We start from the raw sequence: 19,853 nt of genomic DNA on the forward strand, positions 1-19,853 counted from the left end.
TGGTAGTCTGGTCAGTGGCCACACTCAGACAGGACTCCTAACAACACAGCAGAGCAGAGTCTTTTGTAGCTCATTTTGGAGTGGAGTAATTTACTAATTGTGTGTCAGCACTGATGTCTGTGGATGTCCATCAGGGGCAGGAACAGCTGATCACACTAACATAGGGACAGAGGGGTGAGGGACAGACTCACACTGACAGAGGGAAGAGGATTAACATGTACCATTTATCATTGTGTTGCAGTAGTGTTTTTGAGATTGTATACAGTGTCTGTCTGTCTGTCTGTCCTGTCTGTCTGTGTGTGTGTGCGCGTGCATGCGTGTACATGTGTGTATGGAATTGAGCCATTGTTTTGGCATTGGTATGCTGGCAGGCGCATGGTTGAGCAGCTCCACTGTGGCAGGCTCATATGCAGCTGAGGGGGCTGAGAGAGAGAGAGAGAGAGAGAGAGAGAGAGAGAGAGAGAGAGAGAGAGAGAGACAGAGAGCTAGCGCTAGCAGCGGCATTCCACTAGTCAGAGCTAACCCTATCTCAACCCCCAGCCTACCTGCTATCTTCTCACAGACACAGTGATGCAGGATTCCAACACGCTGTGCTGAGAGTGAGCTCCTTCTGCTTCTGACACACCACACAACACATCACACAACTCTCTTCTCAGCCAAACACAACCGGTGAGTTTCTACCTTTTCTGTGTTTGTTTTTCTGTGCTTATTGGGCTGTTCATTTCTGGCTTTTTGCTTGTTTCTAGTAGAAGTAGTAGCAGCATGTTTGCTGTGAGTGGACTTTTGGGATGGCTCATACTGTTAGCATCATAGGATTGTAACTGGTTGTATCCTGATTCTGTTCTTCAGTTTGGTTGAAATATAAAGACAACACAGCCTAACTGTTTCTCTGGTTCGTGAGGTGGCTAGCTAACTGCACTGTTGTTGTTCCTGGTATAAAAAGATCATGCCAAGGGGTCTTTTGATTGAGTAATCTTTTAATCTGTGTAATCCTGGACATTTGTGCTCCGCTGTCCGATTCTCCCCATGGGGGGTCTGTCAGTCTAATTTAAGGGGTCTGGCCATTATTAAGCAAAAACACTTTCCTTTCTAGACACAATCTGAAAGCCCGAAGAGTCACCCTCTAACTAACTAACTGGACCAGATGTAACTAACATAGTTCCTCTCCACTTTAGTAGTTTAGTAGTTTCTCTATCCATTTACTACTGGATGGGAGTGTCTTTACGTTTTAGTTAATGCTTTGTGGATATTGTCCTTGACATGTACACAGACACAAATACACTAACACCCACACACACGCAAATGTGGCAACCAAACACAAATCACCTCCTTACTCTGTACACCCACATACTGAATCTCATCACCTTAGAGAGATTCTGTAGTTGAGTGAAGAAAATTACTTCATAGAAACACTATTACATGGATTTTGGTACTGTTCTCATAGCCCAAAGAGCTATGAGGCTGTCATTGTATATAAGAATGTGTTCTTAACTGACTTGCCTAGTCTGCAGCCAGTGGTAAATGTGGTAAATGTATCTTCATACTAGTTAACACAACATGTTGAAGCTGTAATATGCAACTTTTTGGGCAACCTGACCAAATTCACATAGAAATGTGAGTTATAGATATGTCATTCTCGTTGAACGCAAGTCTAAGAAGCGGTAGATCTGTTCTATGTGTGCTATTTTTATGTTCCCCATTCTTGAGTTCAGTTTTTGAGTCTTTTACTTTCGGTTTGGTACACCAGCTTCAAACAGCTGAAAATACAATATATTTGGCTTATGGAAAATATATTTCACAGCAGTTTAGATGGCACAGTGATTCTCTACACAATGCCTGCTGATTTGGTCACATCAACTGAAACTATTCTAATTTTAGCAAGCAGAAAATGGCAGAGCGATTTCTGCATATTGCACCTTTAAGTACAGTACATTCTTAGAAAAAATGGTTCCAAAAGGGTTCTTCAGCTGTCCCTATAGGATCATATTTTTTGGTTCCAGGTAAAACCCTTTTGGGTTCCATGTAGAACCATCTATGGAAAGGCTTCTACATGGAACCCAAAGGGGTTCTACCTGGAACCAAAAACAGTTCCTCAAAGGGTTATCCTATGGTGACAACCGAAAAATCCTTTAAGATTCTAGATAACACCGTTTTTCTAAGAGTGTACAGTACGCTACTGTATATGGGTCAGTGGATCGCCAGTGGATCATGTAAATATATCTACTGTATGTCCAGTTTCCATGCTAGAGGCAGATGCTAGAGGAGCTAGATTGGGAACCCTAACCCTTAATCCAGTGATCAGATTAGGGATGAGAGATTACAAGGTGTGTCTCTCTGGACTGTGACAGTGGCCAGTTTGAGATAGCTGGGGCTCAGGTTATTGTGGCTAGAACACATCATTAAATAGAACACGCCTATGTCTCTTCTAACATTTATTCCAATTGAATGTATTATTGACCAACATGGTTGACATGATCTGCACATTCTAGAGCTTTGCAGGTCTATGACATCAACCTCTCTAGTGGATTATAGGACCTCTATGAGTCAACTGGCCTCTCACCATGCAGACCCATCTCATTCGAGAATGTCAGTATGTAACTATGGTTATACATCATTATAGAGGCATATAACTATGATTATAGATTATTATAGCGGCAGATAACTTGACATATTCGAATGATCCCATGCTACACTGGACAAACAGTATGCTCACAATTGGGGTAAAACTCTAATTTAAAGGAACTTATTGTTTAACATTTGACTAGCTGTCTGCTTTGGTTACAGGTTTTCAATGTGATCATATACTGCATAGCTATTGTACAAACAATTAACCATTGTGATATGATTTATAACAATATTTGGAAACTGAGTGGTACCACATTGCCAATATTACTGTATATTAGCCAATTGTATTACATCAGATGTCTCCCTCCCTGTGGTTTCAGTATCTGATTGGCTGAGTAGTGGCCAAGGGGTTAGAGGTTAAAGATCAGTGTGTACATGAGTGACATGTCGCTGGTGCTTTGTCTAGATCCTCTGTGCTCTTAGCAGCTACGTGACCTGCTGGAAACCTTCACCTCAAACAAGCCGCAACATACATATGCTGACATACACACACTCACACACACTGCGACTTGCTGGTAACAGTACAGCTGTGAGAGAGGTCTCTATTTTGAGCCTGGCTGGATCAGGGTAGAGAGGAGCACGCTATAGTGCCAACAGGTGGGGCGACGCTAACCGCCTCGACCTTCTGTAGCCTCCCTCTCTGTCCACGCTAGCTGTCTTGTCTCAGCTCCTGTAGGCTGCGGCTTCAGGTTATGAGGACAATAATGAAGCATGTGTGTGTTTGTGTGTGTCTCCCCAATTGGTAATGTGCGTGTGCACGTGTGTGTGTAGGTGGGTTGGATGAGTGTGTAGGTGGGAGATGGAGGGATGGGCCAGTGTGTGTATTTGCCAAAGGATGTCCATCTCCAGGTTGTGTGTGTGTATGCTGGAGACATGTCTCTATTTCAGCATACTGTATGTACAGTGCAGTGTATGTGAGGTTACAGCTGTGACTAACACTTGCACTCCTCTTCAGTCCCATATCGCCACCCACTCCTGCCTTCTCTCCATTTCCCAGTGTGTCTAATTCGCTGATTATATAAATAAGATCCATAGACATTGTGTATGGCAGGTTTTACATAAATATCCTATAATTCAATAGAATTATTCAACATAATTGTGATTCTAGTTCATTCTATAGGCTTGCATTTCAACTGCTCCCATTACAGGCCTGAGTAGCATCGTCACATACAGATATAGCATTCTATAGAGCACATCTCTGACAGGTCACATGGTCAGGAAGAATTCAATGGCCTAATACCTATATGTGTCAACGCCTGATACCCACTTACACTGTGGGATATGTTTAGTCTGGACTGGTTTTCAGGACATCGATCTGAAAGCTAGTTAGGCTGTTACCGATCTGGTAGCCTAATGGTAACCTAATTACCAATCTAATATCCTACCCAGGCTAGGGCTGCAGATTAGCGGAAAGAACCGTCACTGGATACTGGGGCCCAGAGTTGATCCTGGTCCGGTCACGTGGTCAGGGAAAACAAGTCATGATGGACTCAATCGAACACTGGTCCAGATATGAGTTGTATACTATAGAACAGGCAAATAGACCTGGGACACCAGGTGGGTGCAATTAATGATCAGGCAGAACACCATACTCCAGACCTCCAAGCATGGATGAAATACCTGCTATAGAGAAGAAACTGTTCCTGATATATGTTGGAAGTTATTAGGCTACAGAGGGGTCGGCGTCAGAACGTCTGTGTCTGATGTTGCTGCAATTAAGTGTGGAGCATGGCAATAATTACGTTGAGAATACACACACTTTCACACACGTGCATGTGCGCGGACCAAACACTCTCACACACACACACACTCGCACATACATGTAGGCACACTGGGCAGTACGTGCTGCATTGTTCATGTGTGTATAGAATGCATATGAAGTCTGCAGCCTTGTGGTATCATGGTGTATTATATTTCATAGACATAGTGACAAGGCCCAGATAAAGGTGGACACGGTGACATTTGAGTAATCCAGGTGCTAACTGAAATGTTAACTTCGCTGCCACACAAATACATTTCCTTGGTCATTTGACATGAGACTCCTTACTTCACCTCATATTTTGGGGATTTCAATCCATATCTGGCATATGTAGATAAAATTCCCTATAATTGTAGATGCTGACATTCACAAAATGCTTCAAAATAGTGAATTTAACTCCTAGAGAAAATACATTTAAGCAATAGTGCATCGAAAAAAGGGTCAGCTTAATAGCAATCTGTAATGAACACAAGGGGAGACAGAGAGCTGGTTTCAATCGCAGGGCGCAGCAGGTGTTTATTGCAAAGGAGGAGGCATGTAGCTGGGTCCAGGGGCAGGCAGAAGGTCATACACAGGGGGTCCAAAAAGGCAACAGTACTGGCAGGGAAAAGGCTAGTAAAGTAGTCTGCGAGATCAGGTAGACCATTCACAGGAAAACCCAGCACTCTGAAAGACGTGTGTGTGATAATGACATACAGGTGTGTGAACAAGTGATTGGAATTCAGGTGATTGGGATCTGGAGAGTGAGCTGCGTTCAGGGGATCTAGGTGTTTGAGGGTGTGAGTTGGAAGCAGACATTACAGTACCCCCCCCCCTCCTCCACTCTTAACAGCCTAGGAAGCTGAGCAAGTGGGCCTCCCCCAGGGGCGTGGAGCTGGGAGGTCAGGACAGTTACTTTGGAAAGCCAGGATCATGGCTGGGTCGAGGATGTCCTGGACGGGGACCCAGGACCGTTCTTTGGGTCCGTACCTCTTCCAATCCACCAGGTAGTGGATGTCACCCAGGCACTTGGAGTCAAGGAGGGCTCGGAAGGAATAAGCCGATGCACTGCCGGCGTCAAACGGAGGGGGTGCGCCACAGGAGGATGGAGAGCGTTGTACCTCACAAGCTTGAGAAGGGACACATAGGATAAGGAGATCCGATAATGGCGGGGCAACTGGAGACGGTAAGTGGCAGGATTGATGCGGTGTGATATTTTGAAGGGACCAATGAACTGGGGACTGAACTTTTTGCAGGGGTCACCAAGCCGGATGTCCCGGGTAGAGAGCCACACCCGTTGCCCAGGGTGGAAGAGTGGAGTAGGTCAGCGACACCGGTCAGTGAACCGCTTCGGGGAAAGGGAAGTGTGATGGAGGTGCCGATTTGCAGTCTCCCAAACCTGCTCACTCTGTCGAAACCACTCATCGATGGCAGGCACAGTTCTGGGCTCTGTCTCCCATGGGAACACGGGGGGTTGGTATCCGAGGACACTGAAAAGAAGTGAGATGGAGTGAGGAATGCACAAGGGAGTTCTGTGCGTATTCAGCCCAGGTTAGATAGCAACTCCGCTAGTGTGGTTGGTGGGTGCAGTGTTGGCGAAGGTACTTCTCTATTTCCTGATTCAGGCTTTCAGTCTGCCCATTGGTTTGGGGATGGTATCCCGAGGATAGGCTGATGGGGACCCCCAGTCGGTCGCAGAAGGCTTGCCACACCCTGGAGACGAACTGGGGTCCCAGATCCGAAGCGATGTCTTCCGGGATCCCTTACAGACGAAACACCTGTTGGAACATGGACTCAGCCATTTCCATGGGATTAGGTAGATGTGGAAGGGGGATGAGTCGGCACATCTTCCATTACAACTAAAATAGTCATGAAGCCTGAAGAGTCCGGCAGATCTGTGAGGAAATCCATGGCAATGTGGGACCATGGTCGGTGTGGTGTAGGTAAAGGCTCTAGCTTACCGCTAGGTAGTTGGCGAGGGCTCTTTGCCCAAGCACAGACAGGACAGGAAAGAATGTCATCTCAGACGTCGGCTGTTAGGGACTCCGTGGTTCGGGTGATTCCCGGGATGGCCAGAGCGAGTTATGGCACCACTGCATTAGTTGGGGTCTGACGGACGCAGGTCTTGCCTGCAGGGGTGTCGGGAGGTGCTGGGTCATGGTGTAGGGCCTCTTGGACAGCTGCTTGGATTTCCCACTGTATGGGTCCCACGACACAAGCAGGATGGGCTCGGGAGCTGGGTTGAGGAAGGGGCGTCAAATAGACGGGATAAGGAATCAGCCTTCACATTTTTCTCGCAGGGCAGGTAGATGCTGGTGAAGTTGAATCGGGTGAAGAGTACCCAGCGAGCCTGTCTGGGGTAGAGCTCTTAACATTTCTTAACCTCTAGCGACGAGCAGTCCAGTATCCGGGAGCGTAATCATAGCCTCAAGCTCATTACCATAACGCAACGTTTCCTATTCATGAAAATCGCAAATGAAATGAAATAAATATATTCAAACACAAGCTTAGCCTTTTGTTAACAACACTGTCATCTCAGATTTTCAAAATATGCTTTTCAACCAAAGCTACACAAGCATTTGTGTAAGAGTATTGATAGCCTAGCATAGCATTAAGCCTAGCATTCAGCGGGCAACATTTTCACAAAAACAAGAAAAGCATTCAAATAAAATCATTTACCTTTGAAGAACTTCGGATGTTTTCAATGACGTGACTTAGTTAGATAGCAAATGTTCATTTTTTCCAAAAATATTATTTGTGTAGACGAAATAGCTCCGTTTTGTTCATCACGTTTGGCTAAGAAAAAGACCGGAAAATGCAGTCACTTACAACGGCAAACTTTTAGCTCCATAATATCGACAGAAACATGGCAAACGTTGTTTAGAATCAATCCTCAATGTGTTTTTCACATATCTATTCGATAATCTATCAGTGGTGGCAGTTGGCTTCTCATCAGAAGCAAATGGAAAAATACTGCATCTGGAGATTACGCAATAATTGCGACGGAGGACACCAAGCGACGACCTGGTAGATGTAGTCTCTTATGGTCAATCTTTCAATGATATGCCTACAAATACGTCACAATGCTGTCGACACCTTGGGGAAGCGACAGAAAGCCTAAGCTCATTCGTGGCCCATTCACAGCCATATAAGGAGTCATTGGCATGAGGCGGTTTCAAAAAATGCGGCACTTCCTGATTGGATTTTTATCTGGGTTTTTTCTGTAACATCAGTTTTGTGGCACTCACAGACAATATCTTTGCAGTTTTGGAAACGTCAGAGTGTTTTCTTTCCAAAGCTGTCAATTATATGCATAGTCGAGCATCTTTTCGTGACAAAATATCTTGTTTAAAACGGGAACGTTTTTCATCCAAAACATAAAATAGCACCCCCTATATCAAAGAAGTTAAGTACTCCAAATTGCGGTAGACGGTAAGAACAAGGAATGGGTGACGAGCTCCCTCTAACCAGTGACGCCACTCTTCAATAGCCAGCTTAATGGCGAGGAGCTCTCAGTTCCCAACATCATAGTTCCTCTCATCGGGTGACAGTTTCTTGGAAAAGAAGCCACGTGGGTGTAATTTGGGAGGTGTCCCGACCCGCTGAGAGAGAACCGCTCCCACGCCGACCTTGGATGCATTCACCTCCAGAACAAAAGGAAGGGTAGGATTTGGCTGCCTAAGTGTGGGTGCAGAGGTGAAGAGGCATTTCACGGTCTCAAATGCATTAAGGGTGGTATCAGTCCATTGGAGAGTATGGGTTTTTTGACTGGTGAGAGCTGAGAGGAGCGGTTGTGCTGCTGCAGTTTCGGATGAACTGGCGGTAGAAGTTGGAGAATCCTAGCAAACATTGTAGTTCCTTTACGGTGGTAGGTTTGGGCCAGTTAAGCACGGCCGTGACTTTGCCTTTGTCCATGTTGACCCCTCCTGGTGTCAGCACAAACCCTAGGAAGGTTACCGTAGTAACATGAAAGGCGCTCTTCTCAGCCTTGACATAAAGATGGTGGTCCTGTAGCCGTTGGAGGACCTGTTGCACATGGACATGTCTTCGCAAGGGAGTGAGTGAGATCAAGATATCAATGTACATGATGAAGAACTGGTTGATCATGTCCTGGAAAACTTCATTCATGAAGACTGGAAGACTACGGGAGCATTGCTGAGACTGTAGGGTATAACCAGGTATTCACGGTGACCCCTAGCAGTGATGAACGCAGTCTTCCACTCATACCCACTTTGGATACGGAGCAGGTTGTAAGTACTACGTAGGTCCAGTTTGGAGTAGATGGTAGCCTGTCCTACTTGTTAGTGCAGCCGGAATCAGAGGAAGAGGGAAGTGATTCTTGATGTTAAGGCAATTGAGGGGTTGGCAATATAAGCAGGGATGGAGACTACCATGCTTTTTTTTTAACAAAAAAATAAACTGGATGCAGCTGGAGACGTGGATGGACGGATGAATTTTCTGGCGAGAGCCTCTCCTATATAGGTGTCTATAGCCTCATTCTCTGGGATGGACAAGGGGTAGGTCCGACCCTTAGGGGGCGATGCCCCAGGAAGGAGGTCGATCGCGCTGTCCCCCGGGTGATGGACGCCTTTTTCTTGCTGAAGACACTCAGGAACTGGGCATATACAGGTGGGATGTGGGATGGAATGGCAGACCCCGATCCTTCTATAGAGGTGACTTGACAGGGTAGACTGAAGCAGTTCTTAAAACAAGCGGGAACCATGACAGGAGTTCCCCTTGCCACCAGGAGATGGCAGGGTCGTGAAGGCTAAGCCAGGGGTGACCAAGGATGAGGGGTTCTTTAGGTGAAGACAACACCATTAACTTAATGACCTCTGAGTGAAGGAGGCCAATCTGAAGGGTGGTACTTTCGGTCATGCGATTCACAAGATCAGTTTCCGAGAGGTTGTCCATCCAGCGCATTAATCCTAAAGGGAGGATTAACAGGGATTAGCTTGACCCTTAACTGTTGTGCCAATTGTTCATCAATTCAATTTCCTGCAGCCCCAGAGTCCACTAATCCCTCCACAAACTGAGTGACCCCATTAGCAGAAAGAAGAGCCGGGATCCCAAACTGCCTTCAGGTAATGTTCAAAAACGTAGAGATGCTTACCCGGGCAGAAGTGGAGCAGTCGTGGTCACCCCTTCGTGGAGGACAAATTGGACAGCCATTGAGTAGGTGGTTACTCTTGCCACAATAGAGGCACAGGTTTTTACGTAACCTCCGGCGTCTCTAGGCAGGCGTGAGAGGGGCACGGCCGAGTTGCATGGGTTCGGGGCTATTGGACCGTGGTGGATGAGAGAAAGGCATGGAAGACTCAGGCCATGGGCAACTGTATAGGTCTGCGGTCCACCAGTAGGTTTGCCAATGGATGTGGACATCCGGATGTATTGGTTTAGATCCATTAAATCTCACCTGCAGGCCAGTTCAGTCTATAACTCCCAATTAAGACCCCTCTGGTAGACTGTAAAGAGAGTTGTTTCACTATATCCACTGCGGGCAGCCATGGTATGGAGGGCATACTCAGTGGTGGAGCGGCAGCCCTGTCGCAGCTCACTTAACATGCCTCCGGTGTGATGACCTGAAACTGAATGGTCGAACACCTCCTTGAAGAGGGCGTGGAAACGTGATTCAGAGGACAGATCAGAACTTTGAGCGGCCCACAGGGCTGTGACCCAATCCAGAGCTTTGCCTGTACGTAGGAAGATGACGAAGTCCACCCTGTCTTTGTCAGAGGTGAAGTCAGCAGGGTGACGGTCTATGTACAGGTTTTTCTGCATGAGAAATCCTTGATATTTCCCTGGGGAGGTGTTGTATTTATTAGGCATGGATATGGGGGAGATGAACGAGAGGAAGCTGTGGCACCTGATATGGGTGAAACAGGAATGGACTGGCGAAGGATGTTGCAGAGTTCATCGATTCCTTCCTCCTGTCGGGCCAGACGCAGCTGCAGCGCCGCTGAATCCATCTGTCGTATTTGGTGAGGTATTCTGTAATGAACACGAGGAGAGACAGAGAGCTGGTTTCAAACACAGGGTGTAGAAGGTTATACACAAGGGGTCCAAAAGGGCAACAGTACCGGCAGGGAAAAGGCTAGTAACGTAGTCCGGAAGATCAGGCAATAGGTAGATCATTCACAGGAAAACCGGCGCTCTGAAAGACATGTGTCACAAATCAAACAATAGCTCACAGTGATGGGGTGCAAAGAACTGAACTAAATAGTGTGTGATAATGACATACAGGTGTGTGAACAGGTGATTAGAATTCAGGTGGATGGGATCCGGAGCATGAGCTGCGTTCAGGGAATCTAGGTGTTTGAGAGTGTGAGCTGGAAAGTGAGCTGCATTCAGTGGATCTATGTGTTTGAGAGTGTGAGCTGGAAAGTGAGCTGCATTCAGTGGATCTATGTGTTTGAGGGTGTGAATTGGAAGCAGACGTTACACAATCAGACACTTTTGGAAAGCTGGATACTGTAGATAGATGATAGACGGACGGACGGACGGACGGACAGACAGACAGATAGAGTGCCTTCAGAAAGTATTCAGACCCCTTGACTTTTTCCACATATTGTTAAATTACAGCCTTATTCTAAATAAATAAATAAAAATGATCCCTCAGCAATCTACACACAATACCCCATAATGACAAAGTGAAAACAGGTTTTTCTAAATTTTGGCAAATGTATTAAAAATACAAAACAGAAATACCTTATTTACATAAGTATTGAGACCCTTGCTATGAGTCTCAAAATTGAGCTCAGGTGCATCCTGTTTAAATTGATAATCCTTGAGTTGGCAGTGCATGTTAGAGCAAAAGCCAAGCCGTGGGGTTGTCCGTAGAGCTCCGAGACAGGATTGTGTCAAGGAACAGATCAGAAGAAGTGTACCAAAACATTTCTGCAGAATTAAAGGTCTCCAAGGACACAGTGGCCTCCATCATTCTTAAATAGAAGAAGTTTGGAACCACCAAGACTTCCTAGAGCTGGCTGCCCGGCCAAACTGAGCAATCAGGGGAGAAGGGCCTTGTTCAGAGAGGTGACCAATAACCCGATGGTCACTCTGACAGAGCTCCAGAGTTCCTCTGTGGAGATGGGAGAACCTTCCAGAAGGACAACCATCTCTGCAGCACTCCACCAATCAGGCCTTTATGGTAGAGTGGCCAGACGGAAGCCTCTGTTAAAAGACCATTACATCCAAAAGGCACCTAAAGACTCTCAGACCATCAGAACCAAGATTCTCTGGTCTGATGAAACCAAGATTGAACACTTTGTTCTGATTGCCAAGCGTCACATCTGAAGAAAACCTGGCACCATCCCTACGGTGAAGCATGGTGGTGGCAGCATCATGCTGTGGGGATGTTTTTCAGCGGCAGGGACTGGGAGACTAGTCAGGATCGAAGCAAAGATGAACGGAGCAAAGTACAGAGAGATCCATGATGAAAACCTGCTCCAGAGCACTCAGGACCTCTGACTGGGGCGAAGGTTCATCTTCCAACAGAACAAAGACAATATGCACACAGCAAAGACAATGCAGGAGTGGCTTTGGGACAAGTCTCTGAATGTCCTTGAGTGGCCCAGCCAGAGCCCAGATTTGAACCCGATCGAACATCTCTAGAGAGACCTGAAAATAACTGTGCAGCAACGCTCCCAATCTAACCTGTCAGAGCTTGAAAGGATCTGCAGAGAAGAATGGGAGAAACTCCCCAAATACAGGTGTGCCAAGCTTGTAGCGTCATACTCAAGAAGACTCGAGGCTGTAATCGCTGCCAAAGGTGCTTCAGCAAAGTACTGAGTAAAGGGTCTGAATACTTATGTAAATGTGATATTTTAGTTTTTACTTTCTGTAAATTAGCCACATTTTTTTAAAAGTGGTTTTGTCAGTATGGGATATTGTGTGTAGACTGAAGAGGATTTTTTTTCTTATCCATTTAGGATAAGGCTGTAACGTTAAAAAATAATTACAAAATGCGCTGTAGATAGATAGGATAGATAGAATAGAATAGAATAGAATAGATAGATAGATAGATAGATAGATAGATAGATAGATAGATAGATAGATAGATAGATAGATAGATAGATAGATAGATAGATAGATGGTTTTAAATGAATGGAGCCCTGCCATAGACATGTGGGAGAGGAAATCTGTCCTTCGGCCTGTGAGAATATCTGGCCAGATACTTGGCCATCTAGCCATCTGTCTTCAGACAGAGATAGAAATTAAGCCAAGGCCTCCACACACCTTATAAATCACACATCATATTTTCCCGGTTTCAACACGACTCTCAGCACCCGTCATTCCTATCTTAAGTTTCTGTGGTTTCAGAGGGAGCTTGCTACTAATGTGCCTTTTGAATACTGGGACACTATTTGCAGTTCCTCTGTATACATGAGACTAAACCAGTCCAGTTCAGCTCTAATTTCTGCACAGTTTATTATGACAGTCATATTGAACATTGTCTATTGTTACCAAATGATGCAACAGTAGGTATAATACAACAATAACTATATGTGCTCTCCTTTTCTTATACAGTAGTAATGGCTGGAAATAAAATAGCTATGTTTGGCCTGTGAGAAAGTCACTCAGTGTTGATTCTATTTAAATCTCTTCAAGGACACTAAACGATTGTTTTAACATCCCTTCCCTTTGGGGGATGTCAATTAATGTATTTCTAGTATATTTTATTATTCTGTCCTTGTTTGTTTGGAACTCAATGTCATTGGAGGCTGCTGCCCTGCCTTTCCATGGGGCATATTGTCAGGCAGCCATGCTATCTGATCCTGGCTGGGTCCATCGCTCAGGGATGTTATTTGAATGCCCCCTAACCTTGGAGTCCTGCCCTGACCTGCTTGCGGAAAGATATATCCTCCCTCCTGATGTGTTTATTTGAAGAGGGGACAGAGTGAGCTGACTCCGCACAATTAGTAACAGATCAACCTTAAATCACATGTGATGAACCCAGAGCTGAGCTGACTCACGATAGACAGCATGCAGGTAGAGCTCACAGCTCACTTTATCTTGAGGGGGATACTTTAGCAATAAGGTAGGAGGGGCTGTAGTACATGACGCAAAGAGATGTGCCTGGAAACAGCTGCTCAATATGACACTTTAGCAGTTTATCTCTTTAAACACCCTATGGGCCGGTTTCCCAGACACAGATTAAGCCTAGTCCTTAGGACTAAACCCAGAGGTGCCGTATTGCTTTTATAAAACGGTTATCAAATATGACTCAAGTTTTTCCTGGTCAGGTGACATGGTGAAGAAAAACTCTGGGATCTTGCTATAGTTGATCATACAATGATGTCACGTCTCGGCACAACATACTTACATTACAAGTTATTATCATCAATCGAACTTCAATTCAGATTGAAGTGTCACATGGACTAAAGCTATATTTTCCCCCTTTCGTTTACTAGATAACAGCACATCAGCCTTGGGGTCAAGTTAAAATCCTCATAGGTCATAGTACAACCTGTCAGTTCCTCTCTCTGTTTGCATGGTGGGTGCCATGTCCTCTTAATCTGCAGTTATTTACCGTGATCACATCACGGTGCATGTAATAAATCTAGTAACGCTATGTCAGATTCCATACACAGCCCAGAGAGGCAAGTGTGTCTGCCTAACTGCCTGCCCCATCCCTTTATAAACCAACCCCTCGCCTGGATAACTCTGCCATGTGACGTGTCACAGAGACATGCCTGTTATCCCAGTTGGCCTTGGTTTGGGCTTAGCCCTCGAACCCTTCCTGGTGACACACACCCTCCTTCACAGGCTGCCTCACACATACTCCCTCCCTTCCTCCCCAGACCCAGGCCCAAGCAGATACACTCCTGTCACATGCTTCCAGGCCAACTCTGTCCTGTTCTCTCCAGCCTGCTGTCACCATCACATCACTGCCTCCTGTCTCTGTCACAGACCCTGCCAGGCCAAGCCTACTAGCTCTCTCTGTCTTTCTCTTTGTTTATGCCCCCCCCTCTCTCTTTATGCCCCCCATCCCCCTCTCTCTCAACAATACATACACACAGACACATGCACACACATGCGCTCTCACAAATTATATTTCTCTCACACTCTCATATACACTTCCGGGTAACGCTCTCGCTCCTCTCTGTGTTTCAGGGTCAGTATGGAGGAGGCCGACCTGTTGAAGGAGCGGCTCCAGGCCATAACGGTAAAGCTACAAAACAATACATCTTTATTGTTCCATTACACAGAGACAACAGACATTTGATCCTTTTTTTTGCTATTCACGTGAAAGAAAGCGTGGTGTTTCTGAAAGCTACACATTTAAATAGGCCAGAGGCATTTATGAAGCTATTTGTGTTGTGATGATTCTGCAAATGAGAATGGACGGCAACGGTATCCAGTAGCTGTGAAAGAGAGCTAGGAAATCATCAGGATATCTTGTTTTAGAAATGAAGGTCAAACACTTTAGTGTCAGGAAGTGAGAGTGAGCTCATCACTTCAGTTCAGTATGTAGTCTAAGAGATCTATAGACCTGATCTCTTTCCTCGTCTGATTTTCCTGTCTGGCTGTCTTCACGCTTCCCTGATTTCAGTAAACTTGCTTCGCTCTAGCTGTGCATCCACAGAGCTAGCTGTCAATGGACTAGACTTCATCTGGGATATCCATTCTCCCTGGGGCTTAGTAATACAAGGATCAAACATGGGACTATTAATAGACAACAATATGTCTGACCACCACACTTTACATGACAGATATGTCTATGCAGTTATAACTTTTCCACAAAAATGAAGACAGACAGGCATTATTTCTCTTTGGTAATGCTAACAACCATTAGAAAATAAGCATTACATCTTCTGATCTAATGTATCAAGTATTGTGTGGTTCTACACACAAAAAAAATGGTGGGTTAAAAACAACCCAATTTGGGTTCTTTGGTAACACAGCGTTGGATGAATATTGGACAGAACACAAGGTGGGTTATTTTGACCGAGCTAGTTGGAGTTCCTGAATAACCCAATATGTTGGGTTTTGGGGATGAACTAAACATTGGTTAATTTAACCATCAGTTGGGTATTTTTTTGTTTCATGCTTGGTTTACATAGCAGCTGGGTCTATTTTAATGTAATCAGGTTATTTTCAGGAGACCTGGCTTATTAGGGGTGTTGTTATGGCTGTGTAAGGGAGGCGAAGTCAGGTGCAGGAGAGCAGAGTAGAGTAAACAGGCGCACTTTTACTCCGTTCAACAATAGGCACAAAACATTACGCAAGTGCCCAAAAACACGGAACATAAACTATAAAAGTATTGCGCGTGAACATACACCATTAACAATGAACAATTACACACAAAGACATGATGGGGAACAGAGGACTAAATACATGTAGATTGATTGGGGAATGAAAACCAGGTGTGTATGGAACAAGACAAAACAAATGGACACATGAAAAATGGAGCGGCGATGGCTAGAAAGCCGGTGACGTCGATCGCCGAACGCCGCCCGAACAAGGAGAGCAGCCGACTTCGGTGGAAGTCGTGACAGGTGTGGAGTTCAGATAGATCTTATTGGTCACCCGTGAGAGTAAATTCCATTCCTGTTTGTCATGTTAAGTTTACATACTGCAAATTACATGTGTTTTTGGGGGTATTTTGCACAATCTCCTAGAATATGAATATTATTGTGATAAGGTGGTATCCATCCCAACAATGGGATTTGCATAGGCTTTTAGGGAACTAATACACTTCTGTAAGCTTCATTGAAGCTACAAAAATGTCAATGTTCACCCTTAACATGTGAAAACTATACAACAGAACAGATGAACAGGAATGACATTTCACGGGTGGCTAAGCATAACTCTCTGAAAGCCACGCTCCTACTAAGCTACACCGCCAGTCTTCTGATCTCAATAAACCAGCGCCAATAACCCAGCATCAACAACCCAACCCTGCTCTTTTTAAAGAATAGATCGCAACGAAGTGACCCAAAGCCTGTACCCAGCAGTTGGGTCAACCTAATAATCCAACCATACAGGGTAGGCCTATACGCATAGGGCCAATTTCCTGGACAGAGCAATTGAAATAGTGTTTAAGTGCAGGACTAGGCTTAATCTGTGTCTTGGAAACCAACCCAAAGTGTATTTATAGAGAGAAACTGCTAAACTGTTATATTGAGCAGATGAACACTGTGGACAGGTTGTATCTGACTTGCTATGATGTCACAGGCACCTCCCTGCTTGATTGGACACAGTGGGGAGCTGGGGCATTCCTATTGGTTGGAATAGCCATGACTAGCTGTAGATTAATTTCAATCTATGAAACGACAAAAACATGTGGAATCTCTCCATTGACAAAGCCATGCTTGAATGTCTTCAAAGGAGAAAAGAAGAGTCCAGGACGACATCGCAAAAAAAAGGAGACAAATTGAGGAGGAAAAATTAAAACTCCAATGTTTGAAGGTACGTTTTAGTACAAACTATAATTTACAGTGCACTCGGAAAGTATTCAGACCCCTTGACTTTTTCCACATTTTGTTAAGTTACAGCCTTATTCTAAATTTTCCACATCAATATACACACAATACCCCATAATGACAAAGTGAAAACAGGTTTTTAGAAATTTTGGCAAATGTATTAAAAACAATAAACATAAATACCTTATTTACATAAGTATTCAGGCCCTTTGCTATGAGACTCACAATTGAGTTCAGGTGCATCCTGTTTCCATTGATAATCATTGAGATGTTTCTAGAAACTGGATTGGAGTCCACCTGTGGTAAATTCAATTGATTGGACATGATTTGGAAAGGCACACACCTGTCTATATAAGGTTCCACAGTTGACAGTGCATGTCAGAGCAAAAACCAAGCCATGAGGTCAAAGGAATTGTCTGTAGAGCTCCAAGACAGGATTGTGTCGAGGCACAGATCTGAAGAATGGTCCCAAAAATGTTTTGCAGCATTGAAGGTCCCCAAGAACGTAATGGCCTCCATCATTCTTAAATGGAAAAAGTTTGGAACCACCAAGACTCTTCCTAGAGGTAGCTGCCCAGCCAAACTGAACAATCAGGGGAGGAGGGCCTTTTCAGGGAGGTGACCAAGAACCCGATGGTCACTCTGACAGAGCTCCAGAGTTCCTCTGTGGAGATGGGAGAACCTTCCAGAAGGACAACCAACCACTCCACCAATCAGTCCTTTATGGTAGAGTAGCCAGACAGAAGCCACACCTCAGTAAAAGGCATATGACAGCCCGCTTAGAGTTTGCCAACAGACACCCAAATGACTCTCAGACCATGAAGATTCTCTGGCCTGAATGAACTCTTTGGCCTGAAGGCCAAGTGCCACGTCTGGAGGAATCCTGGCACCATCCCTACGGTGAAGCATGGTGGTGGCAGCATCATGCTGTGGGGATGTTTTTCAGCGGCCTGGACTGGCCGACTAGTCAGGATCGATGGAAAGATGAAAGGAGCAAAGTACAGAGAGATACTTGATGAAAACCTGCTCCAGAGCACTCAGGACCTCAGACTGGGGTGAAGGTTCATCTTCCAACAGGACAATGACCCTAAGCACACAGGCATTTCTGGAGAGACCTGAAAGACCTGTGGAGCAACATTCCCCATCCAACCTGACAGAGCTTGAGAGTATTTGCAGAGAAGAATGGGAGAAACTCCCCAATACAAGTGTGCCAAACTTGTAGCGTCATACCCAAGAGGACTTGAGGCTGCAATCACTGCCAAAGGCGCTTCAACAAAGTACTCAGTAAAGGGTCTGAATACTTACGTAAAAATGATATTTAATAAAAATTTTATACATTTGCAAAAATGTCTAAAAACCTGTTTTTGCATTGTCGTTATGGTGTATTTTGTTTAGATTGATGAGATCTTTAAAAAAAATCCATTTTAGAACAAGGCTGTAATGTAATGTGGAAAAGGACAAGGGTTCTGAACACTTTCCGAATGCACTGTACATTGTTAAAAACCTAGTGCATGTGCATTTTATCTGAAGTCAAAAAGGATGGAATGGAATTTAAATACCTACGAAGTCATTGGGGACACACACAACAGTTGTTGAGTTACAACACTATAGTTCATGGTGTAACATAGTCTATTGATGGTTTCCCCAAATAGAAAAAAGCCCTTCGAGAGCAATGGCTGATGGATGGGCTAAGCCCTCAGAGTGAGGAGGACCAGGAGGCCACCAAACTACAGGCCCAGGGCGACCAGGAGCAAACCCTATTACTGCAGAGTAACATTGACAGGTACATCTTAGAATGGGATGAATGGTGAGGTGTGTGTGTGTGTGTGTGTGTGTGTGTGTGTGTGTGTGTGTGTGTGTGTGTGTGTGTGTGTGTGTGTGTGTGTGTGTGTGTGTGTGTGTGTGTGTGTGTGTGTGTGTGTGTGTGTGTGTGTGTGTGTTAGTGCTGTGATTAACCAAAATGTCTTACTTTTTTTCAGTAATTAAATAACTAATTGACTGACATCGGTTTAATTACTTGAGAGAAATTCCATAGAGAGAAATCATGTCAAGCACGTGAAACATTGCATCAAGAATGATCTGTGGCACGCTGTAAGGGTGTTTTTAATAGGGAAATATTCAACCTATTAATACGTGATAAAACCTCTTAGCGAGTTTTAACCAATAAGTTAGGTAACAATCTGATTCCTTAAAGTAGTGGAAGACTATAGCACACTCTAGGAAAAAAGGGTTCTTCGGCTGTCACCATAGGAAACCCTTTTCGGTTCCAGGTAGAACCCTTTTCGGTTCCAGGTAGAACCCTTTTTGGTTCCAGGTAGAACATTTTTTGGTTCCAGGTAGAAGTCTTTTGGGTTCCATGTAAAACCGTCTGCAATCAAAAGGGGTTATTCAAAGGGTTCTTCTATGGGGACAGCCAAAGAACCTTTATAGGTTATAGATAGCACCTTTTTTTCTAAGAGTGTACAGGAGCCACGTGTACCATTTGTGTGCCTTCCAAAATGTTCTTTAGGTGATTGAATGTGGTATAAGTGAGACGTTGTATGATGTCTTTATATTCAAAAGCATGTCATCTAGATGTTGAGTTGATCAACCTATATACCATGACATCTCATGATTTTCTCTGTTTAACCATAAACTGGTCATGCTTCTGGCAATCCCCAATAGCACATTGTGCATATAATCTGGGATAGGTCCCACTATTATGTCAAAATGTTCAAGCTGAGAAAAAATACTGGGGCCTTAAATTTCTTTCCCAGACTATGTTGCTAAATCTATAAATAAATTACTCTAAGACTGATTTCTGAGTTGACAGTTTTCCTCAAAAGGATATGCCCTCTTCCCTTTGCTATTACAGTACCTTTATGGAGACAGAAAGAGCAGCCAAATTCCCCATTAAACTGTTTAAAGTTTTGAAGAAGAGGTCTGGCAGCTGTGTAACTGACTAAAATTAAAGGAAAGATTTTGTTAGTCACAATTTCACCTTCAGGATTTTTCCATTTGACACCTTGATCTTGCAAAGTAATACATTCAGCTACAAAATCTTTCAAGCACGTGTTCATGTG

General features: G+C 44.6%; 1 protein-coding gene across 1 annotated transcript in view; it reads left to right on the forward strand.

Annotated features, from left to right (window-relative positions):
• The first annotated feature begins 454 nt into the window (after positions 1–454).
• Positions 455–19,853, forward strand: part of palmdb (palmdelphin b) — a 37,803-nt gene continuing 18,404 nt past the window's right edge. The window contains exons 1-4 of the mRNA XM_029626621.2: positions 455–669; positions 14,480–14,531; positions 16,697–16,777; positions 18,444–18,574. Coding sequence (XP_029482481.2) covers positions 14,487–14,531; positions 16,697–16,777; positions 18,444–18,574 — 257 coding nt within the window. The 5' untranslated portion in view covers positions 455–669; positions 14,480–14,486. The remainder of the gene's footprint in view (positions 670–14,479; positions 14,532–16,696; positions 16,778–18,443; positions 18,575–19,853) is intronic.

Source organism: Oncorhynchus nerka, linkage group LG22, assembly GCF_034236695.1.
Source record: "Oncorhynchus nerka isolate Pitt River linkage group LG22, Oner_Uvic_2.0, whole genome shotgun sequence".
In the NCBI taxonomy this organism is placed as follows: domain Eukaryota; kingdom Metazoa; phylum Chordata; class Actinopteri; order Salmoniformes; family Salmonidae; genus Oncorhynchus; species Oncorhynchus nerka.